The 12,085-nt window shown below is 36.0% G+C and overlaps 1 protein-coding gene across 5 annotated transcripts in view; it reads left to right on the plus strand.

Annotated features, from left to right (window-relative positions):
- Positions 1-12,085, plus strand: part of ZNF277 (zinc finger protein 277) — a 105,466-nt gene that overhangs the window by 63,909 nt on the left and 29,472 nt on the right. For all 5 annotated transcript variants that reach the window (XM_025873183.2, XM_025873184.2, XM_025873182.2 and 2 more), the window contains 2 exons: positions 1,295-1,383; positions 1,656-1,738. In XM_025873183.2, the coding sequence (XP_025728968.1) occupies positions 1,295-1,383; positions 1,656-1,738 (172 nt within the window). The remainder of the gene's footprint in view (positions 1-1,294; positions 1,384-1,655; positions 1,739-12,085) is intronic.

Genomic DNA, 12,085 nt, shown 5'->3' on the forward strand with positions numbered 1-12,085 from the left:
CATGAGAAGAAAGAACTAAAGCATGGTTTTATTTTCATACATTATTCTTTTACTTCTTTTCCTTGTCTAAACTCAGTCTTGTCATCTGTTTATATTTTTCTCTGTCACAGTTCTCTCTTTCTCTCAGACCTCTCTTACAGCACATTTTTTTTTTTTCAAATACGTGAATGCCCTTTTTATAGAGCACTGTGGGGTTGGGACATTAATGTTAAGAAAAAGGGAAAGAAGAATTAAAAGGAGACAAAATAGTGAGAGTTGAAGGCTACTTAGAGAAACTTACAGGAATCTGTAAATGCTCTTCTACTCTTAAAAACATTTCTTGCTAACCTACTATGTACAAAACATTGCTAGTTGCTATATCAAGCCATTTAAAATGTCCAAATCTTTACTGTCTCTTACTAAATCTATTTCAGTAAGTCCCATCCCTTGCAGGGGTTTTTCTTTTTCTGCTATAAGTTTTTTGGGGTTTTTTGGTTGTTCTATGTATCAACCATATAGCCTGATAAACTGTCAACCTTTCCATGTCCCTTCTCCCCATGAAGGAAGCTACCTTCTTTTCTTGGTACCATTTATAAATGAGATTGCAATTGCCAATATAAATCTTGTTAGATAAACAGGAAAATGAACAGGTTGTTGAATCCTGTCATCTTACTCCTTTCATCAGACAGTGCAGGTCTGGGTGTTATGCTGTGCTTTATCATTTACCCAGGCTGCTGCTTCTAACTCCAATCTTTAGATACAATAATTGTAAGCTTGGCTATTTTTCCAAAAATCTGCCTCCTTTCAGACACACTGTGCACATACAAAATTTTTCTATCTTGTCATGTAGGTATTGAAGTTAGACTGACGTCTCATTGCGTATTTTTTTGCGTTCAGTTCTTTTTATGTGTAAGATAATGACCCAGCTTTCAATTTATTGGAAAATGTGTGATAAGGCCTATTTAATCATTGTTGCATTTTAAATTCACATAAACTTAGATGTGATTTCTGAAAAACTTCATTATCACATAAAAATAATTCATTTTAACTTCCTCATATGTCTGTTTATTGAATTTAGTGATAGTAAAGTTTAATCATGTCCAAGCCTTTACAGAGTAATTTCATTTCATTAAATATTTATTTCATATTTCTACAATGCTCTACTGCCTTTCCATTTACAAATTTTCTAGCAGTTCTCAGTCAACATTTGATTTATTGTTTTGGGATAATTAAAATGGTCTTATAAAACCTTATCACTCTACAGTAAGTAGTATATTGAGTCTTCTTACTGTCCTTTCTTTTTGATTATTCTAAGGTACATTTTATATTGGAGGAAAAGGTTCACTGAACAGCCCATTACAGATTTTTGTAGTGTGATAAGAATCAATTCCACAGCTCCACTTGGTAAGTATACATCTTAGCTACCATATTTTCCCTACAATCCAAAAATTCAAATGAATAATCTTACTTTCTTAAATTAGAATTCTCTCACTTTCATGATAGCTAAAATTAAATTGCTCTGTTTATGTTGCCTAACTTCAATAAAGCTAAACAGAACTATATACCAGAGGAGAGATCCTAATGGACATACATATATGTGTTTTTTAAAGGAATAAATCCTTCTGGAAAAAAATGATAAATATGATTTCTTATTTATTTTCCTAACCTCTCAACAGAAGAACAAGACAATTACTTTTTGTTATGTGACGTTTTACCAGAAGATAGACTACTTAGAGAAGAACTTCAGAAACAGAGACTGGTAAGAATGGTTTTAGAAGATGAATGTGTTGGAAATACATGTAAAGTCACTTTTGTTATTCTTTTTTGTTTGTTCTCACTTGTTACTCTGTAAACTTTCAAACATACACAAAAGAGATAATATATAAAGATCTTAAAACAGAAGATAAAGATACACTTGATTGAAGATTAAAGCGTTTCACGTTAAAAATGCAGTGAGAATTTTTGGCTTTGTTTTACTTCCTGGATTATCTCTAAAATAACAACAGAGCTTACACATTTTAGTGTAATTTTAGCTGCCTGGCACATGCTAGGGTTCAGCAGTCGTGGAAAAATGCCCTCAGCTAAAATTGAGTTGAATTAATTAACTTTTTTTCTCTCCTCTTCACTGGAATGTGCTATGCACTAGCACTTCTTTTATTCCCCTTTATGAATTCAGCATATGGTTTGATCATAGTAGCCTTTCTCATTTTCAGCTTTAATCATAAGCAAGCTAATTTGAAAATCTCAGCATTTTTGGTCTTAAAAAAGGTAACAACATATACAGTTGTGAAAATTTCTGTTTTCATAAGTTGAACAGAAATTGGTTCATTTTTTAAAGTTAATAATTTTGTTTATAAGTATGCAGTTTTCCATTATTTGTGATTTAATCTCAACTATTACTTGAAAATGACTTGCTCCTCCTTTAGCGGTACCTTTAAGTGTTCCTTGTGTCTTTGGATTTGGCTAGATAATGTTATGACAGAGAGCTGTGATTTCATTGTTTTCTGCTAAATTCTCAAGACATCGAAGAAGAAAATAAATTCTGTCTATCATAGTCATAGCATTTAAGGAAGTCTCCTGAAGCATAATATATTTTGTAAACACCCCAAATGGTTATTTCTCACATAGGGAGAAAGGATATTGTTGGATGTTGCCCTATATGTCAGAGAAGTTATGCTTTTACTGTGGCAACAAACCCAGTAAAGAAACAGGACTTAAGTCTTTCCTCTTTCCCTATTGTAGTGTCTTAAGTAATCTACAAAACAAGGATGAATTTGCAGTCATATTATGTGTTTTGTTTTTGTTTGCTTGTACTTACTTATAATTTTTTATTGCTTTGAGTTTTTTCACTATTGCTCACAGTGGCCTTAATCAAGAATGATCAGACTGACGTAATCCTAGTGTCCCCAAGGATTTCTTTATATCAAACGCTACTGCTTCAGCCCTTGCTATTACTCTATACACAGAATCTTTACTGTATGTCTGCAGATAGATGCAGTCCCAGAAATACTACATCTCTAAAATATAGGTGATCTTTTAAGATTCGGACACCAATTTCAGCATGTGTTTTTTTCCCCAAACCACTAAGCCATTCTCCAACACCAGCTGGGTGTCCTATAGTTCAACTCAATTCTGACACTATCTCCCCAGAGATAGTATCAGATTCTACAGATTGAGGGCTCAGTCCCACAAAACTGTCCTCCGCTTCAGATGATAGTTGCAAATCCAGGTTATTACCTGTGCTTCTGACCCACTGACTGTAAATCAGAGGTTTCCATGACCCCCACCCCCCGCCCACCTTGGATTTCATTAATTTGCCAGAGTAGCCCCCTCTAGGAAACCAATTTACTCACTACATTACCAGTTTACTACAAAGGCTATCAAAGAATATGAATCAATAGCAGATGAAGAGATACATGCATGGGATGAGACCCCAAGCAAAGGAGCTTCTGTCCCTATAGAGTTTGGGGCCCAGCAAGACAGCACATGGACACATTCTGGCTCATCAGCCTGGAGGCTCTCCAGACCTTGTCCTTTTGGGATTTTTGTGGAGGCTTCATTACTTAGACATGACATTGGCCTTTGGTGACCGAACTCAGTCTCCATCCTCTCTCTCCTCCTAGGTGGGGGGTGGAGGGGGGGCTGCTGAAAATTCTAACCCTCTAATCACATGGTTGGCTCCACTGGCAACCATCCCTCACATCCTTAGGTTACTTAGGTGCTTTGCAAAAGTCACCTCATTAACATGTCAAAAAACACTTTTTATAGCTCTGAACACTTAGGACTTTAGGAGCTATGTGCAAGGACAAAGACCAAATATGTGTTTCTTATTAAATCACATCACACCTTCTTACTAACTTTATAGTCTGACAGAGTGATAGATTTGATGAAAGTGAGTATTATGGCAGCGAAACAAAATGTGAAATTGCAGTCAGTTCATATATATGTATATATTCATTGAATTCCTGCTTAACTAGATAATCATACAAAGGAAAAAATACAAGGCATGGCTCATGTCCTAAAAGAGCATAGAGTCTAGAGAAAAAAGGCAAATTTGTGTTCTTATCTCAGTACTGGAAATGATAGAATATCTTGTGCGGCTTGTGAAGAGATATTGTGAAGTAGATATTGCATGTAATACACTTAGTATCTGCCACGTAGAAAGCACTCAATAAAGGTTGCAAATAACAATAATAATACTGTGTATTAACAATGAAATGGATTTGGGCAATTGGAGAGTTGTGCAAATGGGAGGAAAAATGCATATGGATCTAAGTATTCAAGATGTCAGGAAAGTTAATTAAATCCAATCTGGCTAAGGTAGAAAGATTTTTGGAGGAGGAATATGAGATGGATTTAAAGAGGTGAGGTGGAGCTAAGTTGTGGGGAACATTAACTTTGTAGTGATAAAGATCCATCGATGTCTCCTCATTGTCTATGGGAGTGAAGTGGAGAAAAGATGATAAATATAGCTGTGTAAAAATCCATTTAAAGCTGACAAACTCTGGCAAAGAGCAGACCGATGTGGAATTACGGAAAGAAGCTAGCAGTTACTGAGTGCCAGCCATATGCCATGCCTTGCCTTAGGTCCTTGCTTTATGTCAACCCTGTGAAGTAGCTATTAAATGCGGTTCTGTTCATGAGGAAACTGTCATAGAAAGACTCATTTGTGCAGGACCACGTAGTGAACAAGAAGCAAGATGGGGTTTTAAACCAAATGTGCCTGATGAGTGCCTTTTTAAGGAGTGCCATGCCAGTCTAGTAGTAAGTTACTCTTCTTACAGCTTCTCTAGACTCTGGGAATTGCTCTGTTGTGGATGCTCAGAGTCTGACAGGTCTGTATAGGGAAGGGATTCAGGCTAGGATTGGAGTTTAGGGAAAACAGAGGAGATTTACAATAGGCTGCCGCTGAGAATCATGGCTAGAGGATCAACAAGAAAAGATTTGCCAAATAGCAGGAAGACAGGTTGAATTTGCAGTCAGCCATTTCATCACAATTTTATGCTCTAATAATATGGAAGCATGAAGTTGGTGTGGGTGATGTTCCTTTGCAGTGGTGACAAGTTGTCTCTCTTTTATATATAATGAACTCTACATTATCAGTAACAGGCATTTGCAGAAAGAAGTCCGAATGATCAGATGGAACAGCTTCGAGCAAAAGTAATAGTACACCTTTTATCTTCCATCAAGGACAAGAACTTTTACAGATACTTTTAAGAATATGAATTGGTGTACCATTCCTGAAAGGTGCTTTGTCATTGTGTATTGGAACACTTGAAGAGATTTATGCCCTTGGTCCTTATTCTCCCTCTAAGAATTCCTCCTGGGAGACTCATACACCCAAAAGGTTAAGTCACCCACTCTGCCACAGCTTGGCAGTTTTTTCCTTATTTGTTATTGGTTGTATTTTATCAAAGAATTTCTCTTCATTCATCAGAGTTTCAATCTAGCTTCTGGAAAATGTAATTTAAACCAATTAAGTTGCATTATGGTATTGGATATATAATGTAATCTATGTTTAAGTGAACTCAGCTTAAAGTCAATAGGATCTCAACTCAGGTCCATGAGGGAAGGACCCTCAAACTGGAGAACTAGTGTGGCATATGCTTTCCTGATTTGCATTCATGGTAACTCATATATGGATTATATTCTTTGGTATTTACTCTCTCATTTGAAACTCTCAATAAAGTAGTTAAATACTTTTGTATGATTTGAATTCAAATTGACTGTCACTTCTTTGAGGGCAGGAATTATGTCTTATATTTAAATATTCTTCAGTAGTATTCAATATATTGATAAGTTCATGTTGGCATTTTCCCCCAAACTCCGTTTTTTTTTAATTCCTATTTCTGTTGAGTAACTGGGCATATATAAAGTCTAAATGATTCACTTCAGGTTACCATAGTAGATTTAAGTCTAGAACCATATTTCTTTTTCCATTTTCTTCTAGACCTCACTGTTTCCTTGTGACATTTGTGAGATTTGTGTGTGTTCCTAGTTTTCTTTTTGAAAAGCTTGATTCCTATTTAACACTTCTTTGATTTTTTTTTTTTTATTTGTACTCGGAAGGGAACTACAGATTAGGAAAGATTCTTGAGAGTTTAATAGCTTGTATACCTTCCTTTCTTTAGCTTTCTTCTTTAAAAAATGTTCCCTTGGGTGCCTGGGTAGCTCAGTCAGTTAAGGACCCGACCAGTTTTGGCTTGGGTCATGATCTCAGGGCCTGCATCAGGCTCCACACTCAGGGATTCTCTCTCTCTCCATCTGTCCCTTCCTCCCAGCCCCCCAACTTGAAGTAAAGAAAGAAAACCTTTTAAAAAATAAATAAAAATGGGAGTGCCTGGGTGACTCAGTCGGTTAAGCATCTGCCTTTGGCTCAGGTCATGATCCTGGGGTCCTGGGATAGAGCCCTACCTTGGGCTCCCTGCTCAGCAGGGTGTCTCCTCCTCCTCCCTCTGCCGCTTCCCCTGCTTGTGTTCTCTCGCTCTCACGCACTCTCTCTCTCTCTCTCTCAAATAAGTAAAATCTTTTAAAAAATAATAATAAATAAATAAATAAAAATGTTTCCTTGATCTCATTATTCTACCTTAATATCATCCAGTGGCCCTTTACCCTCTTTTCTCTTCAATGGGTGTATATAAGTTTCTCAAGATCATTCCCACATCTAGGCTGTGCACTCTCAGAACTACTGCCGCTACAGATAGCTCAAATATTGGTGCTGGTGCAGAGTAGGCTGTCAGAATAAATACCTGTTGATTGAGTTCATCTACAGCTTTCATCCTGGCTTACCTCTGAACCCCAGTTCTGACTCGCCTTATGTTAAACTTCTCCATATGGATTTCTAGTCAACACCTTAAGTTGAATGTGCCTAAAACTGAACTTATTTCTTTCTCTCCTAAAATCTGTGATTTGCTTGTTTTCTTATGTAGTGGTACCACCATTCTTCTGGTCACTCAGTCTGGAAATTCCTAGGATCTTTAACTCCTGTCAGTTCCACTTCTGAGTCCCATTTCATACCTTTCTTTGTAATCCTCATGCCTTTTATCTTACCTTGCCTATGGACTCACCTCTCCAATCAGTTGACATTGCCTCCAAAATTTTAATATTAATATAATTTGGTATTTTAATATTAAAACATATAGCAGATCATTTTGTTCTGCTAACCCCTGCTGTGGTCTTTATCATCTACATATTTTTTGTTGTTGTTGTTGTTGTTCCTTTGTTTTTTATTGAAGTCCAAGTGACACACAATATTATAGTAGTTTTAGGTATACACCATAGTGATTCAACAATTATATACATTACAAAATGCTCAGTACTGTAAGTGTAATCACCATCTCTCACCATACAAAGTTATTACAATATTATTGACTATATTACCTATGCCACACTTTTCATCCCCATGACTTATTTTATTTTTTATTTTTTTCATTATATTGTTTTCTTTATTCTCCTTTTTTCTTTTTTTTTTTAAAGATTTTATTTATTTATTTGACAGAGAGAGACAAAGCGAGAGAGGGAACACAAGCAAGGGGAGTGGGAGAGGGAGAAGCAGGCTCCCTGCAGAGCAGGGAGCCCAGTGCGGGGCTCGATCACAGGACCCTGGGATCATGACCTGAGCCGAAGGCAGATGCCCAAGGCCTGAGCCACCCAGGCACCCCTCTTTATTTTTCTATATGTTTGAAATACTACAAGATAAAAATGTTTTTTTAATGTTTTTTAAATTTTATTTTATTATGCTATGTTAATCACCATACCTTACATCATTAGTTTTTGATGTAGTGTTCCATATCCTCTACATATTCTTAAGATTTTCTGAGGTAAGCCTGCATTTCCAGTGTCGTTTATCTTTCAGTTACCCAGTGTCCAATTCATTCATTTATTGAATAAATACTTATCTTGCACCAGACCGTGTTCTAAATGCTGCTGTTCTAGCAGTGGATGAAATAGGCCACAGTCCCTGCCCTTGTAGAGAATGCACTCTGGTGAAAACACTACTTGCCTCACATTTACTCAAATGTATTAGGTAATTTCAGGACTCTGCTTCATCAACCAGGAATGCCAGCCCCACCAGTCCACCTGTATAAATAACATACCCCTCAAGATATTGCTTAAATGCCACATTTTCCACAAAAGCTTCCCAGATGCCACCTATCAGAATTAATAACCTCTTCAGATCTCTCTTAATTTACTATTTTATTTGGCTTTTCCATTACAGTTGTTCAGAAATCTGTCTTCCTTGCTGGAATAAATGCCATTTAAGGGTTGGGATTGTCCTGTTTACTTTGTATCTTCTCTGAACCTTGTTCATAAAGGTTTAACTTAAATTTAATCCTCAAGTATTGGTGAGATATGTCTATAAAACTGTATAGTCAGATCTCCCTGATTTTTAAAAAAGATATAAAATAGCAAGGCAAACATCTTTAATCACTGGGTTACACCTTAGTATTAAAAAACACTAGTTTTTCAATTGGCCTATAGGAGAAGATGTGGCATTCATAAGCTCTCAGTAGCAAGATGTAACTTATAATTAAATTGGGATAAGGGGAGACATCCATTTAACTGCATGGAAGTTTCTCTTTTTTTTAATCACTATTATATCACCTTGAGCAGTCATTCATGACAACTATAAGTATTTTATGGCAATTAAAAAATTTTTTTAATTTTTTAAAAGATTTTATTCATTTATTTGTCAGAGAGAGAGAGAGAGAGCACAAGCAGGGACAGCAGCAGGCAGAGGGAGAAGCAGGCTCCCCGCTGAGCAAGGAACTTGATGAGGGACTCTATCCCAGGACTCTGGGATCATGACCTGAGCCAAAGGCAGATGCTTAACCGACCAAGCCACCCAGGCATCCCAAAATTTTTTTTGACTTAAAAATGTTTGATTTTAATGCCACTTCATATATTCCACCTCTCTCCCCATAATAAAACAACAAAATGAATTTGTTTCTCCTACTAAGTTTTATTTTCCCCTCATGCCACTTTTCTTTATAGATTTTAGAGATTTTTAGTAAAGGGTTAAATTATTTTCTATTAGTGTCTTTAAAGTAAAAAGTCAGTTTACATTTATACCTTTCTGGCCTAATTCCTACCCTTGTAGCATATGCCCTCTAATTACATCTAGAATAACTTTCGCAAGCATAATGTGATATTTTCCATTGAACTGTAACATTATTAACAATCAACAGAGATCAAGTTAGCTAAAATGACCACTGAGCAATTTTAGCCTTCAGATTAGTTAATGTTTCTATTTAGGAAATAAATACAAACCCAGTCTGAAACTATACTAAACTGAATCCTAAAGTTTACCACTTTGAACTCCTTTAACAGAACTTAAAATTTACATGGCATTTTTTATACACATTGGCTCTATGAGACCAGTAAGACAGTATCATTATTTCTGTTTAGATGGATAAAACAAGGTCAAAATTGTTAGGAGAAATGTTCGAGGCCACAGTTACATACTGTGTAAAATAAGAAGGGAAGCATCTCAAACTCCTGCTATTTCCCAAACCCCATGCACCATTCTTTTTCCAATTGTACCAGGATCCTTCATTCAATTTGATCTTACCTCTGTAAGCAAAAGTGACATTTTCTAAATTGCCATTTGTTACAATTAATAAAAATGGATGAGTAGGACATAGATATATATGTAAATAAATAATAGTGTTTTGTTTCTATTGCTAAGTTTTTTTTTAAGAAAATCTAATCTCTTTATTAATAATCTTAAGTCAGTGGTAGGGAGTAAATTCTTATTCCTTTGGGCCTAAATTGCTTACATTTTCTTTTTAAAAGTTGAAGTTAGTATGTTTTCAGAGTTTTCCCTATCTTTAGAGAAACATAAGGGTGTATCTGACCTTGAGTTTATCTAAGAAAATACTTCCTCAGGCAGGTTATACTGTACTGATCCATGCCCTGCCGTAGCTCTCTCTTCTAGTATAAGAGGAGGGCTTTTTGCAGTCTCCTGTAGCCACCTTTCCATTATTAAAATCCTCTTCTTGCCTAGGCTAGATTCCCTCATATCTTCAATACAAATAGAAATTAGACTTTTCTATTTCTCATGTGTTTAACTCTTGCAATTTTTTTTCTTCTGTCCTTTTCTTTTTTTTCAGTGTAATGGTCTGTTCCATATTAATGGTTACCTTTATGTAATTTTTTTCTCTACTAGTTAATTCTGTCTCTTCCTTTCTCTTCAAAAAGCCACCTCAGTGCAACTCCAAGTAGAAGAAAAATGTTGTCTTTCTGTCCTATGTAGCAAGCAGATGGTTGTTGCTTTTATCATTGCTGTTTCAGAAAGGGTGGGAGGTGCTGATGTCTTTCAAGAAGGTGGAATATTAGTCACATCAAACCTCGTGGATTTGTGGGAGTATATCATAAACCAGTTAAGAAATTTCTCTCTGGCTTTTTTGTTTTACAGTCTTGCTTTAGTCATTGACATGTCTTTTCTCATTTATTTATTAAGATCCTTGATATTATTGACAGAGCTAACTTTCTGTCAGCTCTCATAAAATGCTGATTTATTTTAAGAAATGGTAGTGTCATTGATAATCCTTGCTTTAATACAGTTATTCCTGCCTCTACATGCAGAGGTCTGTTTTTGTTTAAGTATACTAAGTGTATTGTATGGGTATACTACTAACATGAATTCAAAATGCTCAAGTCATCAGATTCTGGCAGACAGGTTAGTCTTTTCTGGGACTACCTAGCATTTTTTGATACTTAAAAAGGATTTCTTTGGGGAGTACATAGCTTTTTACTTGACCCCTGCTCAGAGGGCTTCTAAAATATCTAAGTAAGTTGCAGGCAAATTCTGTTGTGAATGTGGTTGAAACTATACATCAGTATCTTTACACAAAATTAATTTCCATTTTACTTTGTTAATCAGACTTGCCCTCCATTCCTTAAATTGGTGGAAGTTTACTGAGCTTTTTATACTTTAAACTTTAATTTCCTCATATTGAGTTTTTACGTTAGAGAAAGGATGTGATAGAAAAATAAGCCTTCACCATAACTCTGAGTGAGATCAAAATGAAAATACCATGCTTACTATAAGAAGATATGAGAAATGGCAGAAAGAACGAGAGGATTATTTTTTATCCTTCCTGAGTTTGAAACAATTTTAAGACCATTTCAGTAGTTTATATAATGTTCACTCGTTCAATTTCATATAACTCTAGTAAATGAAATTTTCCAATACTTTCAAAAATTTATTTGGAATAAAAATCCAGACCCCTTACCAAGATCCCAAAGGGGCTGGTACCTGTTTCTCTCCCCACTTTGGTCACCATATCCAGCCACATGGCCACATCTCTTGTCTCCAATTCCTTAGACACAAGCTCTTTCCATTCACTTGCTGTTTGCACTTGCACTTGCTATTGACTGTACTTGGAATGCTATTCTCCAAAATCTCATGGCTTTTCTGAAGGGGAAGGGAAGAGTTTTTGGAAAAGCTGATATCTGAGGTAAGCATCTAGAATGGAGCTACAGGCAAATGAATGCTTTGGAAATGCTTTTGGAAGATAAAGACTTTTTAAAGAGTAATTCAAATGACTGAATTGACTTAGGAAGAATTGGTGTCTGTAGAGAATTAGCTTTAGCTATCAGCTACAAGGTAGATACTCAAAACTTAATACTGACTGATTAATTTACTGAGAGCTTTTCTCTCAGTGAGGAGGAAAGATTTAAACCTATTCTGAATTCCACATTATGACCAAAAAGAAGGCATAGGTCACAGTGCCCAGTATAATACCAAACCTTCAGTTAAATTTTGGAAAATTCTTGCTGGGTAAATGGCATTTGTTTTAGCCCACTGGTGTGTCCCAAGTCACCTGTTTTCACCAAAAAAACAATATGAAACCTTCTCTATGTTCATTTCAATTCATATACTCCTTTGGGGGGAGTGGGGGTGTGGAGAACAGGAAGTAGATCGCAAACAAACTTCTCTAGTCTCTTTTTTTATCACCAAAGATAGCTGAGATACCATTCTCCATGCCTTGATGTCAGTTTCTCAAAGGACTGCCAGCCCAGAAACTCCAGTGCTGTACTTAGAAGCTGCAGATGTTCATACTCTTAAAGAGAAAAGGCTGATCAGTGTTCCATATGTATT

Source organism: Callorhinus ursinus, unplaced genomic scaffold (assembly GCF_003265705.2).
Source record: "Callorhinus ursinus isolate GAN/ISIS: 27379988/994484 unplaced genomic scaffold, GSC_fseal_2.0 scaffold12, whole genome shotgun sequence".
Classification (NCBI taxonomy): Eukaryota; Metazoa; Chordata; class Mammalia; order Carnivora; family Otariidae; genus Callorhinus; species Callorhinus ursinus.